We start from the raw sequence: 26,169 nt of genomic DNA, 5'->3' as shown, positions 1-26,169 counted from the left end.
CTCCTGGAAGTAGAGACTCAGCACAAGCTCTTTCTGCCCACAACATCTTGTGTAGCTGCTGATTCCTTCTGCAGTAATTCACTGGTGCCAAGATATAAGAGATGTGCTTTTTCACAGCAGCCTCTCTTCTCACTCTTCTGAGCAAAGCTGAATGTGCATGCTCAAATTTGTAGGGTAAGTTTTTAACCGAAGCCAGAAAGCAGCTTTGGTTTTTCTTGTGGCACCTGAGTTATCCTTTTTATGTCCCAGCCATAATCTCATGCTTTATTTTCTTAACGTACAGATAGCAGGGGAATTCCTCACCCACATGAAAGGGGAGGTTCTGTAGATAAATGAGATTTGGAAGCCAAGAGTTATAAATCATGATGAGACCAACAGTCGAAAGAGACAAAGGCCCTTAATGCTGAGACCTGTGCTGCCTTATCACTTTAATTTCCCCAGAAGAGGAAGTAAGATAGATGAGACGTTACAATTGCTTGAAACAAAAAGTAATAGAAGCACAAAACACTTCTTGTAATCGTGCACATAGCTAAGAAAAACAGAGGTTCTTCTGTGTTCATAGTATTTGACTTTCAAATCTTCTGGTTTATTTATCATGTGGAGTTTCTGGGTAAAATTCTGGTTAAAGTCAACATTGGCATTCTGGGCTGATAATTCTGAATTCAGCTAGAAGGGATTTTGTGCTGTCAGGATGGATCAAAATATAATATTCCTTAGCCATAGGAGAAAGTTCATGTTGGAGGTTCTCCCTCTTGAAAGTCGAAATGAAGCCTTGTTCAGGAGTAGAGTTTCTGGGATTATTGCAATATAAATACAATTTAATTAGTGAGAAGGAGAAACTCCTTACTGAAGACATGAATTATTAATTTTTTTTTTCCAATTTATCACACAGTTTCTAGTCAAAGGGTGCAGTGCAAATTCTGTACAAACTAAAACTTCTCCAAAAAGTTTTTTGGTACAGAAGATCTTTGCCTGTTCCTGGTAATTGTAAATTAGTCAGCATATGTTACCCCGAATTTCTGCCCTATGCTTGCAGAAAGCAGATGTTTGATGAATTTGGTATCACTAAGGGAGAACACTGAAAATGGAAAAATCACATTATGGCAGGGCCAGGGGAACTCAATGCTGTCTCTTTGAGGAAGAGGTGAATCTGAAACAACTCTTGTGTGTTTTGGTATTACCAAATCCTGTTCTTGGAGACTAACCCTTTCTGTGGAAAATGAATCAAGGAAAATGAATATTTGGAGTCACATTCCCAGAATATTGATATCTTTAGTGCTGCCAGCTTGCACAAGAACAGCTGCTGTTTAGGCTGGCTGGGTTTGAGTGAAGGGCTCTGTTATAAATAAAGTAAGAATTTTGACAACTAGGTCCCTTGGGTTAATGACAGTTTAATAAAAAATGAATACAATTTAGTGAATTGAATGGTAATTTGGTATAAAAGAATACAATTTAGTAAAAGAATTTAATAAATTTAATTTAATAAATTTAACAATTTAATAAAACAATTTAATAAAAAATCACAATTTATATATGTAATTTGCCAGTAATTAAGGATGATTAAAGCATAAGCAAAACTGACTGGGGTACGGGGAGGGCTTCTCACCCTGCCTCACATACAAAACAAAGCACTTCAAACTAAACTTATATACTGTATGCTTATACATATTCATTAATGTTTCTTGTAAGTTTCCTCCTATTTCTGATTTTTCTGACTTTACATCACTTTTCTTCACAGCACATGCCTCACTTGTTGTTAGGGGGTCTCCAGTCTTCTTTTGGGGGTCTTTTGGTGAAGGCTTCTCCTCTTCCTCGTTGTCCTCTGGATAACCTCACAGGTTTGTGTGTGTGTACTAAGTGTTGTGTTATCTAAGTCCACTAATTAGTCTGATATTTAATGAATTTTAGGCCCAATGCCTAAAGTCGTTCTAATTTTGTCCATCTCAAGGCCGTTTCCATCTTGGGACATTACTGATCTTCTAAACTACATCCTGTACCTCAATTTTAACATGTAACATCTGTAAAGGGATGCATCTGCCTTGTAACACTGATTCTTTTGATTGCTTCTAATAATAACTTTAATAGCAGTTCTAATTTAGTTAGCACAAATCAATTCCATTTATGACAGTTCAGTCCTGTGAGCAATTCCTCAAACCAAGTAATCTTCTGGGATCCCCAAAAGTGCATTTTTTCTGCTACATTCTCTAAGTGCAGCTGGTTTCCTTGTGCTAATTGCCATCACTGTCCCAGCCTGCTGAGGCAGTGGTGGCTGAGCAGCTCAGCCCAGCCCATGGCACAGGTGAGGTTCTGCTGCCAGGGGATGTTGTGGGGTGTGAATTCCGTGGCAGGTGGCACTGGGGAGTGCTGGGGACTTATCACCCTGAAATTACAGCCTTCTGATTGTATGGAGTATTATATTTTCCTATTACATATCCTTTTGATTGTTTATAATGTTGCTAGTTTCTTTGTTCTTTTTTCTTTTCTTTTTTTTAAACCAAAAAGGGTGAGATGTCGCCCTGAAAACTCAGCTTCTGAGCTTGCTGACACAGTTTTCTAAGGACTTTCCCAGGACAGTAACTGTAAACATAGATATGTGTACATTCTTTCTGTTCCACGTCTTGTGATGGACATCTCTCATGGCCAGTGCTGTGAGAAAGTGTTATCCTGACCACCCAATCCCTGGCTGGGGTCAGAAACCTATAAATCCTGGGAGGAAAAATAAACCTCTCTCTTTCTCTCACCACACCTCGACCTGTATCTGTGTGATCTATTCAGCACCAGCAGCAACAGGGACTGGCACACACCTTTGTTTGGAGCATAACCCCGCTGTGAAGTCACTGTCACACAGACTGTGCCGACACCCAGGGCGGGGGACACCAGGAAAACCCAACCTGGGGCTTGGGCTGACTGCAGGAGTGTCTACATCACCTTGTGCTTCATTCCTGGAAATGATTACCCACCTCATGCCTTACTGCTGACAGCATTCAACTCCTCTAGAGATGTAGAAACCTTATTTTCATGCTGGACGTGATCCTTCATCTTCAGGACCACCTTCCCTGCCTGAAGGAAGGGCACAGCATAAGGGAAACAAAGGGGTTTTGTTGTTGGCTTGTTTGGTTTTGCCTGTGTTTGTTGTGGTGGTGGTTCAGGTTTCTTTTTGAGGAAATGTCTCCAATTTACTGTCCTGAGCCTGAAACATGAGAGTGAAATGATAGACAAATGTCCCAGTTTTAGAGCATTTTTCTAACACACAGCTGCTGCCCTGAGCTGGGGCCACCCTCATTCCCTGGAGGGGCAGTGTGGGTGTGCAGCACAGGGATTAAATTGAAGGCTGATCAGTTCTGTATGATGTCTGCTGAATAAACTGAGTTTCCCTAAGGGTCAGCCTCCGCATCTTCCACTGCAAGGGCACAGGTGCTGCAGTGCTCAGCATAAACCAACCATGTGAATCCTTCCAGAATACTCTTTTTTATTTTCCCCAGAGCAAAATTTGCAAGCAGAAACTCCTTGTTTGGACAGTCTGGGCTGTGGATTGTGTGATTAAAATAGAGAGGAAAAGGGTGAACTGCAGACTGGGAGAAAGCATTGCTATTCTTAAATCCAGTTTGTGGCAGCCCAGGGCTGGGACTGCTGCTAGTGACTGGCTGGGGGACAGCTTGCACAGGGTGACAAAAAAAAAATAAATATTATTCTGTGTGTCAAAGGCAGGGGCCAAGTCAAGGTAAAAAATCTCATGGCTCTGTGGAGAGCTCTGGAGTTACAGGAAAGAGGGGAAAGGAGAGGGTCAGGCACTCTCAGGTCACTTCCCTGCTGTAACTTTGTGCTGCATTTGCTGAGAGTTAAAACCCGCTTTTTTAATTTGATTTGCCTCCTTGCCACCCCAAAAAACCCCACCCAAGAAAAGAGAGAAGAAAGCAGCAGATCTTACCCTCCTTCTGTGCCCTGTGCTTACCTGCCCTGGATTTAGAGCAGAGCCTGGGAGCCCCTGCATGGCCAGGCTGGGGAGCAGATCCCAAATCCAGTCACTTCACATCGCTGCTGCAGAACCTGGGGGACAGGGACACTGCCCAGGTACTTCTAAACAGCTCCTGGGAAGTTTTTGGGCATGCCATTGTTTTTTTTTCCATGTTTTCCAGCTGCAGTTCCTGCAGTTATAGCAGCACAGACTTGTGTTCTGTGACTGCTGATCCAGAAATGAAAGTGAAAATGCAGCTGCTTATGGGACTCGTTTAAAATGGGAGGGGCCAGTCAAAAAAGAGCTTTTTTCTGCGCTCAGGCTGATTTCTTCATTCCCTCTGGAAGGGAGCTGGATGAGTTGGGATTTGGAAGGGCTGTACAGGCACTTGGAGAAGGGAAGAGATGAGACATGAAGGCTTCCATGGACACAAAGAGCTTCTGAGGTACTTCTGAGTCTTCTTCTTTAGAAGGTCCTGTCTTCCACTCTGTTCTCTTACAAATCCTTGCTTTCTTGTTTTGAAATAGATATTCAGAAACAGGCACTGAAAAAATCTGTGGCAGGAAGGGAATTATCAGTGTGCTGCAGATTTTCTCCATAGGGAAGAGCATCTGGTGCTGGTGATTTTTGTAACTAAATAACACCACTTCTGTAGCCCAGACTGGGAACTTCCAGAGAGCTCTGTGTGAGCTCACACTGTTCATGGGAATGCAGAAACCAGAGTTTCCTCAAGTGGTGTGTTTATAGAAAAGTGTGAGTGACCTCAGGAATAACAGAATAAATGTATTAACAGCATTTTCCTGTTCATGTGATTTCTGAATAATTTTTCCCATATCCATTAACCTTTTTTTTCCTCATAGCTCCTTAGCGTGTCTTGCTAATATTTTCCTTTCCAAAAGTGCCATCCTGTCATGTTTGCAAATCAGGGAGAATTTGTCAGGAGGGTTGCAGGAGAAATCCCTTTTCCTTTGCTTTCCAGGGAGAAGCTGCCACACAGGCTGGAGCTGACCTTGCCTTTCCCCAGGTCCAGCTTGATTAATGAACAATCCAACCTTGTGGCTCTGAGTTCAGAATGAAACAAAACAGAACCAAATGCTGAGTTTAGACAGTGATTTTAAAATAGAAGAAGTTAAACCAGTAAAACACTTCATTCTACTTAATGTGCTGTAGGCAGTAAAAAAAAAAGTTACCAATTTTAAATTTAAATTAAATATTAATTAATTAAAATTAAATTTAAATAACCTATATAAAACCATGTCTTATAATGGTTGCTGTGGAAATTATTTTTTTCAGAGCAGGTGGAGGAAAGCCAAAGTGTCCTTTACATTCAGGATTTTTTGCAGAGATTTCCCAGCTCGACCACAACGTCCTGCTGGCTGCTGACTCTGCAGTGTCTTGTTGGAGCTGTGGATACAAACTGCAGTCATAATCTCACTCAGGAAAGAGCAGCTTTATCCCCTCACATGATTTTATTTTGCTTTGTTTATCAGTTTTTATCGCATAGGCTTATTGATAGTGATATACAGCGAGGGCAAAGTGACAAAGAAAGTGATACCAAAATCATCTTATGTAAATACTTCTCATTTTCTGGGAAAGGACTTAGAGTAGAAAATAAAACCTGTAGGATCTTCTGAAGTTCCTTAAGTTTTATTCTGTTACTGCCTTTCTTCCTTCAGTAGTATTATTTTCTCCAAACTGGCTGCAACTTGAACCTTCTCCATGAGACCCTCAGGGTGCCAGATAAATCTTTCAGAAATTGTTTAGAAATTGTTTCCACCCAGCTGGTTTTGACTATAAAAGCCACAGACTCAAATGCTCCTAAAGCTGCAGAGCTCAGGGTGTGTGGCTGGGAGAGGGACAAAGGGAGAGAAAATGCAGAGTTTACACTGGGGAGCAGCACTGGATTTTGTGTGTCCGTGACTGTGCTTAGGGAGAACATTCAAACCCTGGGGCAGCAGCTCTGCTCTGCTCTGCTGGCTCCTGGGGGTGCTGGGGGGACTCTGCTTTGGTCACTTTGGGGTCCCCACTGGACCTGTGCCAGAGGCAGAAAGCCTGAGGACATGCTGGGAAGGCAGTGAGCTGGTTAACCTGTGCTGGAGTAGGAAACATGGGTCAGCATATTCCAGATGATTTAATTTTAACTTTGACAGAGAACCTTTGCTCTGATGGAAGGGATGTCATTTCATTGGAGACCAAATTTCCTTCTTCTCTTGCTAAACAATGGAGATATTAATTGTCTTGTGTTTGTTATGGTGCAATGGGGGAAGGAAAAGTCTGAGAGTTTCAGGTACTGATGTTTCCTCCAACAGATCCTTTCAAAAGCAAAGCCAAAGGACCTTGTTATAGCTCTGCAGATTTCCTGTCAAATCCATTTTCCCCTGCTGGTCATCTCAGGTGGGCTGCTTTGTGGGTCAGGTCTGACTGGGGGAAGCTGAGTGTGAGTGGCTGGTGTTTGCTGAAGGAAATCCAGCTCTTCCTATTTGTTCCTTTATTCACCTACTGCTTGTTCCTGATCTGCTTTTAGGGGCTGGCTTTGCTCTGTTACAGCTCTGCAGAAAACTTCAGTTTCACTGACAAGTGAAAGTTTGTATTACTTTGAAAAAGAAAGGGAAGCAGACAAAAAAACTGGATGGAAAATACCTTCTGTCCAAAGAATGTGTTTCACTTTAGATTTGAGGGTTCTATTGAAGTAAGTTTAAACTGATGGCTAAGACAGCTGGAGAGTCTCCAGATTTTAAGACAGATCAGTGGGGGAAAACAGAGTTTAGTAGATGGTGTTCTGGCTGTTGAAACTGAAGAGAAGAGAGGGAGGAGGAGAGAGAAGAGGAAGGAAGATGTACTTTGACCAGAATGAGGAGAGGGGCAAGAAGACCACACAAGAGAGGACCAAATGAATGAGGATACAAGATACAGGCTTCAGGCTGAAAACTACTGGGGAAACACAAATCTTCACCTCTGGGCAAACAACTCTGCAAATGTGCTGCAGCTGTACTGTGCAGCTAATGTGAACTGGGGTATAAATGCTCTGAAGGCAAAGAAAGAAAGGCAAAAGACAAGAAGAGGTGGCACTCAGGGACATGATCTAAGTGGTGGATTTGACAGTGCTGACAGCTGGACTCGATGGTCTTGAGGGTCTTTTCCAAACTTATGACTCTCTGATTCCAAGATTGATGTCAATCTCTTGGAACTCTGCTCATCTGCAAGGTAGGAGTGACAGGCATTGTTAAGTGTGCTTTGAGAATCAGGAAATGGGATAAAGTAATGTGTGAAATATGAATGATCAGGGAAAAAAAAATTAAAGACAGGATGCCTCTGCCTCTCCTCTCCCTCCCCTGTTTTATTCCACAGGTAATTTCACAGCTGGTCTCAAGAGCTGGTTCTGCAGCTGCTGGCAGGTGGAACGGGCATTTCCTGTGGGTTGTGTTTCTCCTGGATCACCTGTTTCTGGGAAATGGGGTGGAACTCCCAGCAGATCTAGAGAGATTAACATTTATTAACTTCTGTCAGATGTATAATTAGGAATTAGTGTATGACTAATTTGGAAATTTCCTCAAGGTACTTCTCAGGTACAGCAAAAAAGTTGTTTTAATGAAAGTTTTGATGAAAAGCTCCCAGGAGCAAAGCAGTTTGTGTTTTCCAGAGCTAGTCTGGTGAGGAAAGTTAGGTGAATTTTCTTCATTTTTTCTCTTATTTGTGATGCGTGTTTTAGTAAAATACTTGCTAAATATTTATAAATACTTGCCAAGTTAATTTTAAACCATTTAAATAAAACCGTCACAACTTTGTGATATATGTTTTAGTAAAATACTTGCCAAAATCGTGATGGTTTTATTTAAATGGTTTAAAATGAACTTCCAGCTAAATCCAACGATGTTTTGAAAATAAATACCGAGTTATTGTTTGTTTGCTCATTTGACTTGAACAGATATTTCCCATCAGATCTCCTAAACTAAAAATAGAATTTGACTTGACAATGTTTCATTTTAGGCCAAGTAAAACATTCATTCAGCAAAATCCATCTTCCTTAATTAGTGTGTTTTGGAAGTGACAGCAAATCAAGCTGTTATTTGCTGCTCCTCCTGCGGGGTCAATCAGGGCCACTGCCTGGAGGAGCCCGAAGGACGTGGACACGGAAATCCTCAGGAGGGATTTTCCTCTGCCTGCAGAAGGACCTCGTGTCTCTGACTGCTGGGGTTGAGCCAGAGGTGGAAAGGGCTGAGTTTGGCCCTTGTGGAGAGCAGTAGAAGCTGAGCACTGTGAGGGTTCCTCTGCCTCGCTCCCATCGCTGTCACCTCTGCCAGCTGTTATCTTTTTGTCTGGACAAAGAGAGCAGAGATGCTGGGTGCTGAGCACTGCCTTTAATTCCCAACAGGGAGAAGACTGAGGCCTGCTGAGCCCGTCCTGGCACTCTGGAGGGTCTGGGAGAGCTCCAGCCCCGCTGCAGCTGAGCCCCCCGGGCAGCCCCATGGACTCTCCCCACCTCCTGCATTTGGGTTTCCTGCTCCTGGCTCTTGCTGCTCCCCATCCAAGTGAGTCTGGCTGGTTCCCAGAAACTTTCTGGTTCACCTCACTGCTTCTCCTGCACTTCCATAGCTCAAAACCTCTGAACCGTTAGGAGAAAGCTCAGCTGTGCTTAAAACCAAGACCATAAAACCTCTAAGGTGAGAAGAGAAATTAAGGTTGATGTGTTTGAGCTGTCACAGTCACCTCTTTTGGGAGTGGTGACTGTTTGGGTCTGTCAGATGCAGTGAGTCCTCTCCCAAAGGACTGACTCTTTCCCAGGAGAGTGTGAGGGAGGAAACCTGGGACACTACACCCAGAGTGGGCAGTCTGGCAGCTCAGCTCTGAACTTCAGTGGCCTTGGGATCTGGCAGTGTGTTGGAGGGACACCTGGTGGGATTGTGCCAAGGAGCTAGGGAAGGAAAGAGGACAAGAACAGATGAGCTCAGCAAGAGAAACATCTTTCAGCTTCCCAAACTGCCACTTTCCCAGTTAAAAAAACAGTGGAAGCAATGGAGGAATTCTATCTTGTTTCTACTCCAAAAATTATCCTGGGAACCGGCCCCAATACTGTATAAAATTTGCCCATTGGCAGACAATGTTTCCAAAGCCATGATTGAACTTGTCCACCAAAACCCATCCTCTTCCCTAACACTGAACATCCAGGGAGAAAACCTGTGGACATGTTTTTATTTTGTTTTTTTCTGATTTAGGTATTGCCATGCCCACTGTTGGCCCTGCTGAAGGGAGAGAAGATTCTTCCTCTGGCAGCACAACTGTGACAGTCTACCACTGTAAGGACTACAAGAGCTGCACATGCAAGTCTAGGGAAAATAATTTTAAAAACTTTACAATAATCGCTGAAACACAAAACAAGACATTTTCAGATGTACTAACTGAGCTGGTGACCAACGAAACACACATGACTGTTTGCTTTGAGCAAGAAAATTCCTGTCTTGAAGGAATTTATGGCGTCTTCTGGCAGAAAGCTGGGGGAGCAGGACTCTCCTGTGGCATTCTGAATTATGGAGGTATGCAGGGCTGGGAGCCTGGTTATTAACTGATGGAAAACCTCTTTCTGGGTAGGAAACTGAACTTATTTGGGCAGACAGCAAGGCTTTTGAGTTAATAAACTAGAATGAATGGGTTTATTCTGTGAAAAAAGTCATAAAGTAATTCACAAAAGTAAATTCAGTTCTTTCAAGTCAAACACTGCTTAAAACTACACTAGGAGAGATCCAGATAAACACATTACTCTGATTTATAAAGATATTATTTTATTTTAGGGTTTTTTTTGCTAACAGCTATTCCCATGGTGAAATTCTGTGCCATGTTGCAATGTGTGAATCCCACCAGAGCACACCCAGACCCAGGTCCAGCCTCGAGAGCTGCTCTGTGCTGCTCTTCTGTCCAACTCAATAAACACCCAGGAGCATCTTTCCAGCTTCCTCACAAAACTGCCAAAGTCAGGGATTCACACCCCTGTCAGTGCATGGAGCAAGCAGTTCCATGAGGGTAAAACTTCATTTTCCTTAGTTGAGCTCCATCCAAGTCAGTGACATTTCTGTCTGTAGTTGGTTCTCTGAGAGCAGCTTTTATCACCTCTCCTGTTAGAGTTAGAACATCCTTTCTCATTTTCTTGCTGACAGAAGAAAACAAAGAGTTCTCCCCTTTGTGTGCCTTTATTTAGTCCAACAATTCTGTATTTAATTTTTGGCCAGCATAAACCATTTCTCTCCTGTATTTATGCTCACCACTGCAAAATATCTACATGCTACTGTGTAAAACGTTGGTGACACTAAAACACTCACAGTGAAATGTGGAAATTGCTGTAGACAGGGATTCCTGTATCCCTTGAGAGGGGAAAGGGTGGATGTAGAGGTGAAGGTAGGAGGGAATTTTCCAGGTTCTCTTAGGAGAAGAATAAGCTCTATAATGGCACAGTGGCATGCAGGGTTGGTAGGAGATGAACTCCAGGGTCTTAGAGATTTACTCAGCTACTGGATTTGCTTGTTCCTCTTCTTCGGTTCCTGTGGGTAAGAGGCAGCTGCAAAATTTTTGAATAGATTTTTATTGCATTAAGGTAATGATAAGTTTTTTAGATATGTTTTGTTATTCTTAATTGCATGTGAAAACTTTCCTACCTTCTTCAAATATTTCCAATCTTGATTCCCAGAACAACTCATCAGCTTCAGTGAGAAGGAAATCTAATGACAATGGTTGATTTGGACTGGTAGGGAATGAAACATCTCCAATTCATAGCAATCATAGCAATCTCCAACTTTTTGTACAACATAATCCACTTTTTAAATCTATTAACCTCTTCAACAACTTTAGCCCTTCACTGAAGATCTTCTCCATGATCCATATTAATAATCAAAACTTTTTGCCTTTCCTATTTCTCAGAAAATGGAAGAGGTAACACCAATACTGAGGAGAAGAATATTTGCTGTGAAGCAGAGACAAATATCTGGAGACACAACCCTACCCTGAAGTGCTACACTCAAAAGTCACATTCAAAACCCATCACACTTCCAGTTGACTCTCCTGGTGAGGGAATTCTAGCTTAATAACTTCTTGTGTTTGTTTGCCTTTGGTTTTGAGAGGGGTTTGTCCAGACAGCTTTGTGTGAACAGAGTTTGGGTGGGGAGATGTCCTGTACATTCATAACTTGAGTCCACACATGCTGCAGCTGTTGCCATTTGATTCAATAAACTGTATTATTAAGATAGTAGCAAACGTTAACAGTTAGCATTAGTTGACATTAGTAGTAGTTATGCTAAGGCTTGGTAGGCCGCATGTAACCTGCAGATGAACTGTATAGCAGATATTGCAATGTAAGCAGTGTAACTAGGAGATAATCTAAGGAATGTACCTGTTGGCAGAATTTAAAGGTTAAAGAGATAATCGTACCAAGTAGTGAAAGTTTGTGATGATGAAGAAATCATGTAGAAAACATATAAAAACCCTGTGATTTTTCTGTGGAATGGGGCTCTGTCTTTGGACGCTTGTCCACAGGCTCCCGGGCCCTCAATAAAGCACCGCATAAACGACTTCGGTTGTTTGTGTTTTCTTCGGAACGGGCAACACAGCCATCCAGTCTCAGAGAGTATTTGTCAACTAAAGGTGACATTTATATATTCAGATTCCTTTCATGGCAGAAACCCCTGTCATCTTCCTTAGTTCATGGACAAAAAGGTTTTTAGAAACCAGTCAAAGTAGATTTCATTATGTGAACACTTCATCAAGGATGGGTCTCACACCACTTGTTGTTGGTTATTTTGGATAAGATTGATGTTCAAAGGTATCTGTTGTGGTGGGGTGACAAGAATTTGCTTTGGGTGTTGATAAAGTGAGCATTGTGGCAGGTACCTTCTGTAAGATGTGATGCACCAGAGGCTCTTGGTTCTCTCATTCATCTCAGTTCCTTCTCTCTTTATCAGAAGGAGCCAGTTCCTTTGTGTGGTGCTTACGAGGCAGCTCGTGGCTTGGCAGGCCTGCTTGCTTCACTTGGGTGCTCTGTTTTCTTCTACTCTGCAGGTAATCCTGAACTTCTCACCAGCAGCAAAAAGACCAGCATTGGCATCTTGCTCTCACTCCTGTTTGCTGGGGTTTGTGCAGGATGTGTCGCCACGTGTTACGTCCTGCGGCGGCGGCGTGGCCAAGGTACAGTCTGACAAATTCTGTGTCTCCCACACCTGAAAGTGGAAAAAGAATAAGGGGTTTTCCTCCTGGATCTCATCCCCATTGTGCTGCTCATGGAGTTCTTAATGATCTTCACTGGGCTGACAGCTGGAATGAACTCTCCTCCCGTGACAGAGCCCATCCAGAGGCTTTGTTAGGAAAAACAAGCACAGAAGTGTTGGAGTCAGAGGCACAGAAAATATTCCTTTATCTGTGCTGACAGGCTCAGACACTCAAGAGAACACTGAGCTTAATCTGAGACCATGGAGAAAGCTCCTAAAACTAAGTGGAGAAACTGGGAATGTGAGTAAATTAGATAGAATTACATTAAGTCACTGGGTGAGAAAGTTTGAGTTTAGGGTTTAAGCTGTATTAGTGAATGAGAGACAACATTGAGGACTCAGGGCGTTGTCCCTTTCTCCTTCTTCTTCCTCATCTTCTTTTTCTAGGGTTTTTGGGCAATATTAGGTGATTGGATAGAAGAATTTTTGTGGGACACAGCTGTTTGGTAATTGGGTTATAAGTGAAAATAAATTACTTGGCATTTCATTATTGGGTGGGTTGACACTTAAAAGACCTTGGAGAGATTCTTTGTCCCTCCATTTTGTAGTTTGTTAGCCCAGTGTTCATAGCTCCTCACTGTCTGTAAATATGGAATATAGATAAGGAAGAACAAACAATGAAAGCAGTTTCTCTTTCGTTAATCTTGCTCCTGGGGAAAAGAATTGAGCTATCAGTGTTGCACCCTGACAAGAAGGAATTTCCTCACTGCTTCCTCCTGAAACAAGGGGTAAGCACTGGCAGGACCAAGGAATCACAGGGCTCAGCCTTCCCTGCATGGGACCCTTGGAGCAGTCCCAGAGTGCAGCATTGCTGTGCAGCTCCCCTGGCAGAGCTGTGTCCCAGCCAGGACATGGATGGACATCCAGCCATGGGCTCAGAGTGCATCCCTCTCTCAGCCCTGCCCACTGCAGAGCCAGCTTTCATTTAAGAACAAATATTTCCCTAAATTCATCCAAGAGGGAAGTTTGTTTGGCAAACCAAGATGCATGGAGAGAGGTAGGATGGGTTCTGAGGAGATTTCTACAGACACTTCCTACCCTGCCATGCAGCTTTCCCCCTCATCCCGTGTCCATTGGCTCCAGGGATTTTGGCACCTTGTGTATGCCTGAGGCTGAGACTCCTCTCAGTTACCCAACTAGTCCATCCCTTAGAAACTGATGCTGGTTGTTTCTTTCTGAAAGTCAAAGGATTAAATTTCCAAGTGTGATTTTGTTTCAGGAGGAGTTGCACAAGTGCTTGCAAAGCCCAGCAAAGGGAGCACAAAGCCACTCTCACTGTTGTTGTTACATCAATAGATTAATGAGTAGATTGGTGTGAGGGGTAAAAAATTTACCAGTAATGACTGCCCTGAGGTCCTGGCCTGGGGTGCAATGTCCAGTGATGTCTCAGGTCTGCCCTAGAGCCCCACTAAGGCAGAGGCTGATGGGTCACAGCACCAGGGCAGGGTCACAGCAGAGCCCTGGACCCCTGTTCATGGCATGAAGCTGCCCCCTTTGAGGAGCAAGGCCCAGTAGCAGATGGGAGAAGGGAGGTGCCTGGAAGACTTCACAAATACAGGCATTTTGGTTATAATTCTAACTGGAATCTAACAGTTTCTTTGATGGCCTCACAGATTTTATTTATTTTTTTTTCCAATTCTGCAGCTGTTAGTCAATACAGACAGGCTTCTAATGAAGAAAACCTCGAGCGTCTTTGATAACCAAGCAAGGGAGAAAACCTCTTTGCCAGCAGCATCCTCCTCCTTTCTTACAATGTCCAGCCACCAGCTGAACACAGACTGATTTTCCATGAGAACTCCTGCTCTTGTATTCACAAAAACTCCCTTTTTCACAAATGTACCTTCACCACGTCCACACCTTCCCCGAGCACTGTGACTCTGGTCCAGCTCCAGGCCTTTGGGAGCAGCACAGGCAGCAGCAGGAGCCCCCATCCTCTGCTGGTGTTGGCTGCAGACAGCAGGAACCCCAGGAGTGTGGCTGACTGAGCAGCACAGGCTGGAACCAGCTGAATTCTCTGTGCCACTGTGTTGTGAGGTGCCTCAGGGAGACAAAGACTTCGCTTCAGAAATGCATTTGTCTACGTGAGAGGCGTGGCTGGAAGCCAGGCTACTGTGAATTTTGACCTCCTGCTTTGAAGGATGGGCAGTGTGAGCCCTGGATGAAATTACAACACCCCAGACCTCTTGGGAGGAGTGGCCCAGGAGTTCTGGTTGGGTTTGAGTCCCTGGGGGTTTCTCCTTTGTGTTTCTAGTGGTCCCTAACCCTAAACCCCACTCTCAAAGGTGGAGACCCTCAAGAGTTCTGTCCTTCAAAACCCCTCACCCTGCTTTTGTTCAGGACTCTCTGTCTCTGAATGACAGTTTGTTCCCATGCTGAAAAAATGGTTTCATGAACAGGGGCCTGTCTCTGCTGGTTCCCAGAAACTGTGGCTTCCCTGGCCATGATCCTGCAGTTGTGGACTGCAACACCTCTCAAAGTGTGAACTGCTCTGGAACAACGTCTTTCACTTGGTAATGCCACAGCAGCACGCAGGTTTTATTTAATAGTTCATATGTTTTTTAATTCTCAGGTCACCTCTGGATTCACCAAAGCCTTTTGCACAGTTGGCTGGTTGGTTGAGCTGGAGCAGTTTGGGTTTTTGAATAGATTTGAATTTTTGAATAGATTTTTGAATTTGATTTTTGCCCCCACCCACAGGCTGAGGACATGTGTGTGTGTTTGTTGCTGTGCAGGGCTGGGTGGGAGGCTGTGTCCAGCTCTCCCAGCAATGGCATTGTGTCACTGAGGCTTTGTTCTCCCCCCAGGATGAAGGTTGGTATCAATCTTCTGACAAATTAGGCAAGTTTAGACAGCATGAGATGAATACAACCCCTCAGCAATCCCACTGGGTGCTTGGTGTCTTTAAATCATTCCCCATTCCCGCCTGACTTGAATAAATCCTCACCTTTTGCATTGGATCTAATTTAGAATCGGGACTGTTTAGCAAAAATCAGTGGCAGCACAAGTGGAAAAGCAAATCTCTGAAGCAATGCGAATGTTTGCCATTTTCTCATGGTTTAGTTGCCCATAAACCTGGAGCTGAAACTTCCAGCAGGAAATCCCAAATGATATAGGACATTGTGTCCCTCTTGAACTTTGCTACAATCCAATCTAAAAGGAAAATTTCTTAATGCAAAAGATCCAAATAATTTTAATAATTAATTTTTAGAAAAATAGAAGGGCCTCTGTGCTTAAATTTACCTTTTTTTTTGGCAAAGGAGACCAATGCTTTGTTGGGTTGGAGGGGATTTTTTCCCCAGTCAGGGTTTTATACTCACACTTCTAACTCAGATCTCAGCTGATATGATGCAAATTTTCAATTTTAATGTGGTGGAATGCAGTCATATGTTTCTGAAGGGTTGGCAATCCAAGTATTCCAATGCTGCTAGTATTTACTGAGTTTGTGGTCTTGATTCAGTTGTCAGCTGTGTTTTATCATGAGGAATGTTATGTTAGCTCAATAAATCAAAAAACTAAGGTTGCCTGTAAAAAGGCCAGACTGTGGATGAACTAAGAAATAGGAGGAAAAATACTTTTCTACTTTATGTAGCATCTTATCACAATTGCATTTCCATTTTTTTCCCCTCAACAAAACCACTGGAAGCTTTTGACAGAGCAGAGCTGTGTAAAAGGAGTGAGGAAGGTTTTCTTTGGAAATTGCATTGACTTGAGGTGTTCATGAGGTTAATGATGTGCAGATTTAATTTCTACTCTGTAACAGCAGTTGAGGCCAGAGAGCCGGACGTGTTTTGAGAAGAAAAGTTTTATGGGCACCTCAGTGAGAACTGTCAGGAAACACAAGTCCCAGACTGATCTTCATGTCTCACTCACACACTCTGTCCTTCACATCTCTTCTTCCTACGGGTGATTATGCAGATTGTGATATTTGGGGACATTCCCTACCAGCTGATCCACTTTGCCCCTTTGGGGCTGTGTTGTGCTGGTGCACACCAAAGGTGCTACAGCTCAGGAAAAGTAGTGAGAACTTGCTTTAAAAATCAACAGTGTTTGTCCTCAGCAAGTGCATTTTGCTCTTGAATATACACATGGGGGTGAGTGTTTTTAATCATAGGATCATGGAATGGTTTGTGTTAGAAGGGCCCTGAACAATCATCTTACTTTTCTCATGGAATAAAAACATGACAGACAATACTAAGAGACCTGACTCACCAAAAGCCATAATTTGATAGCTGTTATTTCATTTGAGGTGTGATAATAATCACAATAAAACTTTGTCTTAAACACTGTCTGTTCATGGTGTGGTGGTGCATCCTCCCTGTTCCAGGCCACACTTTGATCTAAGAAATGCTGGGCCCTGATGAGCAGCCCCTGGCTCAGCTCCTCTGGGGTTTATCACAAGCACTGTCTGCTCCCAGGCACTGCTGCTGCCCAGAGAGCTCCTGCTTTCTTTAGGAGCAGCCTTGGGAATGATTTTTCTTGTCTGAATGGCACAACATCTCTATTCTCACACATCCAAAGAAGGCTGGTCTGAAGTGGGGCCAGGGTGAAACTGTTGAGATTAAATCCCATCTCTTGTGAGCCCATAAACAGCAGTGACAAACGGGACCCTTGGAGCTCTCCTGGACCAACAACCTTCCTCTGAATGGGGCCTCTCCAAGCTGGGATCTCTCCCATTTTCTTCTTTTGGTGGATCCCCAAACAACAATGGGTCCTGGGCTGATCCCCCAATGCTCAATCCTCCCCTTGGGGAGACACAAAAGCATCTGGAGTGAGCATTTCCCTGCCCTCCAGGGGAATTGCTCACAGGAGCCTTGCACTGACTTTCTGTGTCTGTGTGCAGGTGCTGTGGTGTGGGAGAAACACCAACAAGGTGCTCACACTGGCTTCTTTAAGTGCTCCTGTCTTAGAGCCAATCTCTTCACTTAGAAAGTGTTGCTCTTTCTACCTCTTAGGTAGACATGTAGAATATAATTGGCTTTCTGGGTTTCAAGTTTAATTCTCACTTTGAGAGAAGCTGCAGAAAAGGCTTTATTGTCTTGGTAAAGATTGGAATTATTTATTGTCTTGGCTTTGCAATGAAGTTAAGGGAGATGGAAAAGCCTGAAAGTTTCAGGTAATGCTTTCTCAAATAGATCCTTTTAGCAACAAGATCAAAAGACTCTGTTAGGGTTCTACAGATTTCCTGTCAAATCCTCTTTCTCCTGCTGGTGATGTCAGGTGGGCTGGTTTGTGGGTCAGGTCTGTCCTGGGGGGAGCTGGGTGTGAGTGCTGGTGTTTGCTGAAGGAACTCCAGCTCCTCCTGCTTGGGAATTATTCACATCTGTCAAGATGCAGATCAAATCTGCAGTGCTGGTATAATAACTGAGGGTTTTCCTGAAGTAGTGGAGCATCTCTCATCTCATTTCTCTTAATGAAGACAAGACTTTTGCCTCTGCAGCCACCAATCTAAGCCCGTGGGAGTCTTGACAAACTGAACTGATTGTACCAAGCCTCTGAATTTCCAGAGGAACCACAAATGGGGGACAACTGCCTGACTGTGTCACTGTGAGGAGCAAATTTGAGCCTCCCTTTTCTCAGATGTCTTCAGAGGGCAGGTAGACAGACAACAAAGTTGTCTCCCCATAGACAACTTTCTGCTGGGGGCTGGGGGTTGCTCAGGAGCAGGAAACCAGCGCTGGTTTAAGTGTGAAGAAACCCAAGATGCCCCTCCCAGAGAAATGGCTCTTCCCCTTCTATCACAATCATTGTGATACAAAGGCAGAAGCAAAGCTCTGTTTCAGCAGATAGCTCAAGAAGCTGGCAGGCAACAGCCACGTAAGAACAGCTTATGACCCTTTCCTTGGGACTTTAACTCATTGGTCTGACTGAGGGAACAACTAAAGAGACCTTTGAAAATGCTGTGGATGTCGTGTCTCCCAAATGCATTCCTCTTTCTTCTGCTCCTCCCGTGCTTCCCTGCCCAGAATGGTACGTACAACATCCATGCTCTTACATTTCTTACATTTCAATATTTCCTTTCCTTTCTTCCAACCTTTTCTAAGCTATATTTGTCTTAGACAATGCAATGCTCTCTATGTAATTTTCATCCCTTGCTTTTGGTGTAGTTTCTTTCAGGTGTTTCCCATCTGATCTCTCTATTCCTCGCTGTTCATTGCACAAGTACTCCCTGTTCAATTTCTTTGGATATTGGGGCCATTCCAGAACTCCAAGGGTCTCATTCTGCTTTTGCATGCCTTTGTTTCTTAAAATAGATTGAACTTACACCTTCTGCAACCCTCTTCCTGTACTGAATCGGAGAATCTGTATTATCCAGTTCCCTGATGTTATTAAATGCCACTTTAAAAACACAAGTGTGTTTTCTTCCCTTTTCTGCCACTTTTTCTTACTTTTAAATTCCTGATTTAGACCTGAAACAAATTATCAGGGTAATTTTAGTGAAGTTTGTATTTTGAGAAACAATAGGATTTTCCTGGGAATCTACAGACAGAACTACATTCTCTCTGTGAGTGACAGCAGCCACTTTTTTGCCAAGGCCTCTGAAGCTTGGGAAGGTGCTGAGCTGCTCAGGTCAGTGGGCATGAAAGGCACTACAGGTGCCAAGAAATGACATGTCCAGCACAGGGAGACTGAGGTCCAGTCTCACAGAGCAGTTCTGTTGATGGAGGAATTGGTTTTGAAAAGTTCTTTGATGTGAACAGACCGAGGGGAACTCTGATATTACAATTTCAATTGCATTTCTTATTTTTAGGTGGAGGAAATGAACAGTCAACAGACGTTATCAGTGCTTGGGAAGGAGACTCCGTCAGCATAACTTGCCCAATGAATGGTTCACAAAATCAAGTGGGGATGCACTTGACAGCTATCAGACAGAATCTCAATGTGATATATTTTCCCAAGGAGAAACCTCCAAATATCAATCCTGACTTTACTAATCGCATCAAGTATTCAGAGGAAGGGGAGAATTTCAGGATAACCCTGCACAGGTTACAGCAATCTGATTCCAAAGTTTACGTGTGCTCTGAGATTGTTAAAATCAATGACCATCACAAAGACCTGTATGGGAAGACAACCATTGTAGTGGTCAAAGGTACTGCAATTCCACCTTTTATGTCACGAATTAGTAAATACAGATCTGTATTTTAAATCAAAGATTGGAAGAATGGGAGTCTGACAAAATGTTTTCTGTGTCTGCTCAGGTCATGTACAGATTTGAAGGAATTTGTGGGTTTACTCCCTGAAACAAGGAAGAAAACACATGAGATAGTATGGTACCAAAAATCCCCCAAACCATCCTAAAAGATCAATTTGTGACTCATTAACTCCAACTACAGATTTTCACATGAGTCATAGGTTGTTGCAGCAGTTTGGAAACAGTGAAGTCCCACAGCTCTTTCCAAAACAACCTGTCAAACCTTTTTAAACAATTAGCAGAGCAAACAGGGTTTTTTGTTTTTGGTTTTTTTTGTAGCAGTTGTTTTTGCAAATCTCTTTTGTTTTTATTAATTCATCTTAAATGACAAATTGGTAATAATTGGGAAGCTGGTGTTAGAGTCTGCAGGTTGGGCCTGAATGACTAAAGGTTTTTTTCTTTTGTTAGTGAGGAGTTGTTGAATGGGCAGAAGTGCTTCTTTTGGCAGGTGTTTCTGGCTGGGGGAACAATTTTTGTGTCTTTATTTTTATTTTCTTTTCCATTACCATAATGTTGATTCCAGACTATTCTTTGTCAGTTTATTCCTCCATGTACCTGTCCTTCCAATGAGACCCTCTAACCTGAAACATCTTTTCCAAAGCTTTCAGGGTTTCCTTCCTTCCCTGTCCCCAAAGCATGTGAAACCTAATTAATTGCTGATCAGCAATAGTAATTTATATCCATGAAGCATTATCAGCTCCTTCCTTGTGCTTCTCCTTTCAAACTTCTTGGCTGTGTTTTCTCAAATGTATCACATCTTGTTTATTGTGTATTGTCTCTCTAAATTATTTTATTAAACTGCTTTAGATATGCTTGATCCTGATCCTCTTCTCTGAAATGCTTACAGCCTCCCCTTTACAAGCATGATAAATTCTGTCCTCGCTTTCTTATCCACTTTAATGATAATGTGAAATGGAACAAGTCCTGTCCTCAGAGGAACTCAGTGGAATGTGTTCCTGGCTGGACAGTGAATTATTAATAACCACTCCATTCTCACAGTCCATATTCAACACTGATGGGACACACACTGTGTGATTTGATCCAGAGCAATAATCCCCAGATCCCTCTGTGGTTTCATCTCACTTGAGAAAGCAGGCAATGATACATGGCTGCAGGATGTGCTGATCAGGCTGTATTCCCTATGAGGAGGTCAATATTTATAATTATTTAGGCAAATGCAGGCCCTTTACAAGCAGCTAAACCTGTTGGTCAGTCCTATATTCAGATCCTGAGGCAGGAAGATGTGCCAGGGTGTACTAAAATATATCCTTCTTCCCAAAGCCTGTGTAAAGCATGTTTAAAAATTCATTTTATCCACATTCCTGTGGTCTGCTCTTTCTGTCTGCTCTGTGCCCTTGCTCCCCAGTTAAAATGCACTGTGTTAAGATGTTGTAACCACCAATATCTCTGTTTTCAGCTAGATCCAGCAGGGCTCTGGAGCAGTCACCGCTCTACGCCAACCCTGAGCGAGGGCAGTCTGTCAACATCACCTGTGTGCTGAAGAGCTCACCTGCAGAGGAGGAGTTCTACCTGCTCAGGATTCACGTGCAGCCTGCCACTGTTCTGTCTGTGGCAAATCTGAGCGGCTCAGAGGTCTCTCCTGCCTTTGGGAACCGCTTGGAGTACTCCAGGGAAAAGAACACAATTGTGATAACTCTACACAACCTACAGGAACAGGACAGTGATAATTACATCTGTGCTGAGGGGCCCAAGGATTCCCCTCTGCTCTCAGCGAGTGGCACCATGCTGCTGGTTAAAGGTACGACCCTTGGGCTTGTTTAATCAGAAATATCTCTTGTGTTGTGGACAGAAAGCTTTTGGAACTTCAGTCAGGACAGGCAAAGCGAGGGGAGTTTGGAGAGTGAGCTCAGGCTCCTTTGTGCCCTGTTGAGCTTGGACACAGAACAGAGTCTGTGCTTCCACCTGCCTCGTACAGCCAGAGGGGAATTCAGACCTTGCCATAATCCTGCAGCTTAGAAAGAGAAAAAAGGGTCAAAACAAGGTAACAAACACCTCACTGTGTGCAATCAGTCAGTTTTAGAATATGAGTAAATTCTTCAGCACCAATTCTTTGACCTTAGCGTGACATAAACAGCTTTTAGAAATCATTCCCTCTAGCAAGCCTTGTGTTTAAAAACAGATCACACTGGGGAGCACAAACCAAGTCCTTGGGCATTTGCTTCAAGCACCACAGAGCAGAGCAGAGATGTTCTCACATACCCTTGTTACACACTGAGCACTCTGTGAGTGTGTGCTGCAAAGAGGGGATTTGATTTTCCTGTGTTCCAAAGAGGGGGTTTGATTTTCCTGTGTCCCAAAGAGGGGATTTGATTTTCCTGTGTTCCAAAGAGGGGATTTGATTTTTCTGTGTTCCAAAGAGGGGGTTTGATTTTCCTGTGTTCCAAAGGGGGGGGTTGATTTTTCTGTGTTCCAAAGAAGGGGTTTGATTTTCCTGTGTTCCAAAGAGGGGGTTTGATTTTCCTGTGTTCCAAAGAGGGGGTTTGATTTGATTTTTCTGTGTTCCAAAGATGAGTTTTTACCTTTCTGTGCTCCAAAGATGGGGTTTTTATTTTTCTGCAGGATGGTGCTGTACCCATTTGCTAAGCTCAAGTCAGAACCAGCAAGAGAGTTCTTGATCTTGGTCTCGTTGGTGGAATTTAACCCCGTGCACTGAGCTTTGCTGAGGCCTTTGTAAAATAAGGTTTACAAAGGCTCTAAAAGATGCAAAGGATTTTCCTGAAGTCTGCAAAGGCAACTGTGGTCCTGTTCTGTGCCACCACCCACAAATGGGGCAAGGACTCAGTAAAGTGAGGTGGGGGAAGTAACAGTAGCCCAGCAAAGCAGAGGTGTGATTATTAATTTATTACAATTTATTATTATAAATATTATCATAATTATAATTAATAAATAATGATAATTATTAATTAGTGTGTTATTCATATATGGATTAATTGAGGTTTTAGAGAGTTGAGACCCTTTCCACCAGCATTATTCTGCTCAGTGCATTTCATACCACAGCATCCTCCAGCTTGTGTCTGTACCTCCCACCAGACTGGCTCTTGGATAATTCAGAGCCCTCAGGGTTGCAGAAACACTGCAGGAGAAGTTTTCTGCTCCCATCAGGAGGGTGTGGTTCCTATCAGTGGTGTTGAAGCTGCCTTTGCTCCTTGCTGACCCAGCTACAACCAAAGGGAGCAAAGGGAATGCCAGTGGGAACACTGATGGACGATAAACCTGGCTCTGTAGCTGTTGGTACCTGAATTTTTGGTTAACAAAAAATTTGGTTAATAAAAAATTGGGGTTTTTTTCAGAATAAAAGCTCTGTCTGTTTGTATTTATAATAATTCTGCTGTAATTGTCAATGCAGGAGTGGAGCAGGCATGTGAGAAGAGCTCCTGGGATATGTACGCTCTTCTCATCGTGGTGGCTCTGCTGTTCTGTGCCCTGGTGTGCTGCACCTTGTACTGTGTGGATGTGAGTACTGGGCCAGGAGGAGCAAGCTGATATCATTTTTAATAATGCCTGAGTCAAGCAAACATCTGATAAACCTAAGGAATTGTGGCTTCCTATTGCTCTCCTATTTGCCCTTGTTTAATATCTTCCAGCTGTTGACTTTTGGCAGCTAACAGTGTCCTATATTTCTGTGACCCTTTGTAAATGAGATATTGTTTGTCTTTTGGTAACAAACCTCGAGTGAGCCGTGTGCTTGACACAGCCATGTGTTGTGTGTGTATATCCCTGAACAAAGCCCCTCTTTGTTCTTCTTTGCTTGCTTTTTTAAATTGTTTTTGTGAATTGGGACTGGAGCTGTACGTAGCAAGTTTGTAAGAGATGTAAGAAAATGTCTGGAGGGGAACACAAGAGCAACAAAAACTCCTAATATAGCCTGAAAATAGTGCTGGGAGAAAATGCTTTGCCCCTTTCCAGAAAAAAGAAAATACTAAATTTTTTTCCTTTACTGGGATTATTTCTATACATATACTGCAGAAAGTGCCCAGAAATTGTCTCTGACAGATCCTTCTTCTCCACAAAGATTACTAAAAATTAAGTGTATGATTCACAGGCTCCTGTCTCATCCCTCCAAATGTGGATCCAGCACTGCTAAAAACCAGTAGTGTAACATCATTCTGTCAAAGCCCAGTGGGACCTGGTGTCCTGTGTTACCAGTAACAGTGCAAGAAAGAGCTTTACTTATTATTATTGTCATTTATTATTTATGTCAAAGCTACAGTTACATCCAACTCTTGAAGGCACTTTTTGTGAAATTGCATCAGACTCATAAAAGAAAGTTAAATAAATAAACTGATAATTCCCATTTGGTTCTCTAAGACCTCACTGGGTTGTGAGAGGAATTTTAAAAATATGTTTCCTCTTCCAACAGATGATGTAGATGGACTCCTAAGATGGAAAATGACTCCTTGTTGGGGTCTTTCCAGGCTGTTTGAATGGCTGTTTTCTTTGCTTTGCAGGTGAAGAAATATTTCCAGAAGGAAAAGGCCAATGTGGTGTATGAAGACATGTCCTACAACTCCAGACGGAGCACACTGGTCAGAACCAACACCTATTCCAGAGGTGAATAAACTTCTGCCAGCTGGGACCATGTGTGCATCGACCATGCCCTCACAGGCAGCTCTGAGAGCTGCTTTAACCACCTGAACTGAAATTCCTATCACCTCCCTACTTCAGTGGAAAGAAAACCTCATTTCCAAGGCTGTTTCTACTTTTTTTATATAATTTTTTTTTTGTAATGTACAGAAAATGTAGCGAAATGCAGGTACCCTGGACATGTGTGTGCAGTTCAGTGTGAAAAAGCAGAATTTTGGGGCTAAATGCAGCATATGAGCTTGTTTCTTTGCTAAATAACCCTTTCTGGGAAGGTGGGATGGATGGAAGGTCTGGTTCTCAGCTTTGCTCAGGAAGAGCACCCAGGTCTGTTCAATGGTTGGCAATGGATCCACATGGATTCCAAATCTCTCAGGGGTCCTTGGGGTCTGCCCAAGAGCTCAAACTACTCAAGAGTTACAGCAGGGAAATCTATTTTGATGAAACCTCAGGGATGTGGGGGGTGAAATGCTGGATCCACGTGGGCTCAGCTGCTCCAAGGTCATGACAGAGCCAGGAAAACAGCATTGGCTCTGGATTTTAGTTCACAGCCTCTGTCAGAGCTGCTCACAGGACTGATGGAGATGTGGCTGATGAGCAAAGTGACTCAAGCTGGGTTCTGGTGGCTCGAGGGACAGCAGAGGTGTTTGTGATGTGCTGGTGTTGTCCCAGCAGGACGTGTTCCTCCAGCCCACTGACTCCACACTGTACAACACAAGGTGAAATAATCCAGGGTAGAGCCAATGCCTGCACTCCACTCTGGGTGGGGCTGATTTAAACCCCTCCTTATCAAAGGTGTGGGAATTCCAAGCACAGAAAATTCTCAAAATCTTGTGAGTGCAGGCCCAAACACAGAAATGAATAAAAAGTTCAACTTCAGACCTTAGAAAACACTTTGGGATTTAGACACCATAGACAAGAATGTAAGTTTGTAGTTTAAATAGAAGGACATTAAGCTAGGTAACAAAAAGTTTTAAAGTTTTAAAGATAAGCTTTAGGAGTAGGTATAAAAGTAATAAGAACTTTAAGATTTAGTGAGTAATTTTGTGTATCATCATATGATTAGTTAAGAATCTCCTCACTGCAGCAAAGACATCTAAAACAAAATTATTAACCATTAGTGTGAAAGTAGAAACATTCTTTTGTAGCAGTAATTTTTTTTGCTGTTTAACCTTTAAAAGACTTTATAACCAGTGGTCTTGTGACCATTGACCACAAAAATCTAGCAAACACAGTAAAAACATTCTCACTCCTTCATGAAACTGTAAAAAAGGAGTTATAAACCATGCTTTAAGATGTCTCCCAGTAGTCCCATCTCTCTTAAAATCCCACTGAAAGGGATTTATCAAAGCTCACATCAGGCAAGAAGAGGCTAAATTTGGTTTAGTAACAGCTTCTAGAGCAGGTGGGGAGCTGGGCCAGGGAAGGGCTCGGCCTCCCCCAGGGATGTTTTGGTTTGGGGCCTCTGTAGAAAGTCAACAATCTTCCAGAAAGGAATGCTGAATTGTTCCAGGGCAGGGCTGATGGGGTGGCCTCTGGCTGCTGAGGACAGGCTGAGACTGGAGTTTCTCTCTATTGATGCAATTGTTTTATTTTTATTTTTTTTTTGAGGGATTAGGGTCAGTTTGTCTTTGATGAGTGCATGTCTGGAGCAGAGCCAGGCACAGAGGATAATTCCTCTCCAGAGCTGAGCTCTGGCAAGATCCCAGCTTGCCAAGACAGCTCTGCCCCTCAGGAGAGCCCATTTCCCTCCAGACATCGCTCATGAAATGCTGCCCCCAGACCTGAGGGAGAAATCCCCTCACTGTGTGGGGTGGATGGTGCAGGTTCACCTTGTCAGCAAATTGCTGTCTTCACATGGCCAGAGCTGGATAAATTGTGTTTGTCTTGGGGTTTTGTACAGTTCCTCCATATTTTCATACATATATTAAAACCTGTTTAATATATCTTGCAAATAAATGGATGTTTCTTTCAGTGGTTTGTTGTGTTTTGGTTTTTTTTTTAATAGTGATTCAAGGCTTTTTGAAAATTCTGTATAAACTGCTCCTAACAGCATCCCACTAGACAACATAATAACTGTTTTCCACTTTAATTACAAAATCTGCAAGTGAGGATTTTCTTTTTAAAACCAGTCACTGAAGAAAATAGAAAAGAACCCTTCAGACCCTGTGTGTTCA

The 26,169-nt window shown here is 43.0% G+C and overlaps 2 protein-coding genes across 4 annotated transcripts; both read left to right on the top strand.

The window, feature by feature from the left end:
- Positions 1-4,265: 4,265 nt before the first annotated feature.
- On the top strand, positions 4,266-14,843 carry LOC131585845 (uncharacterized). 3 transcript variants are annotated; one of them, XM_058852429.1, is made up of 6 exons: positions 4,266-4,400; positions 8,328-8,484; positions 9,169-9,486; positions 10,862-11,005; positions 11,996-12,121; positions 13,846-14,843. In XM_058852429.1, exons 2-6 carry the CDS (start codon positions 8,421-8,423, stop codon positions 13,896-13,898), a joined length of 705 nt encoding a protein of 234 aa, XP_058708412.1. In that variant the 5' UTR covers positions 4,266-4,400; positions 8,328-8,420; the 3' UTR covers positions 13,899-14,843. The 3 variants fall into 3 exon arrangements, with proteins under 3 accessions (XP_058708412.1, XP_058708413.1, XP_058708414.1); XM_058852430.1 differs by having other exon boundaries at positions 4,287-4,427; XM_058852431.1 differs by lacking the exon at positions 4,266-4,400 and having other exon boundaries at positions 8,480-8,616.
- A 2,619-nt stretch (positions 14,844-17,462) lies between these two features.
- On the top strand, positions 17,463-25,956 carry LOC131585957 (uncharacterized). The gene is made up of 5 exons (XM_058852640.1): positions 17,463-18,168; positions 18,950-19,288; positions 20,808-21,149; positions 22,758-22,864; positions 23,860-25,956. Exons 1-5 carry the CDS (start codon positions 18,096-18,098, stop codon positions 23,968-23,970), a joined length of 972 nt encoding a protein of 323 aa, XP_058708623.1. The 5' UTR covers positions 17,463-18,095; the 3' UTR covers positions 23,971-25,956.
- Positions 25,957-26,169: the final 213 nt, after the last annotated feature.

Source organism: Poecile atricapillus, chromosome 17, assembly GCF_030490865.1.
Source record: "Poecile atricapillus isolate bPoeAtr1 chromosome 17, bPoeAtr1.hap1, whole genome shotgun sequence".
In the NCBI taxonomy this organism is placed as follows: domain Eukaryota; kingdom Metazoa; phylum Chordata; class Aves; order Passeriformes; family Paridae; genus Poecile; species Poecile atricapillus.
This window is presented reverse-complemented; position numbering and strand designations above follow the sequence as displayed.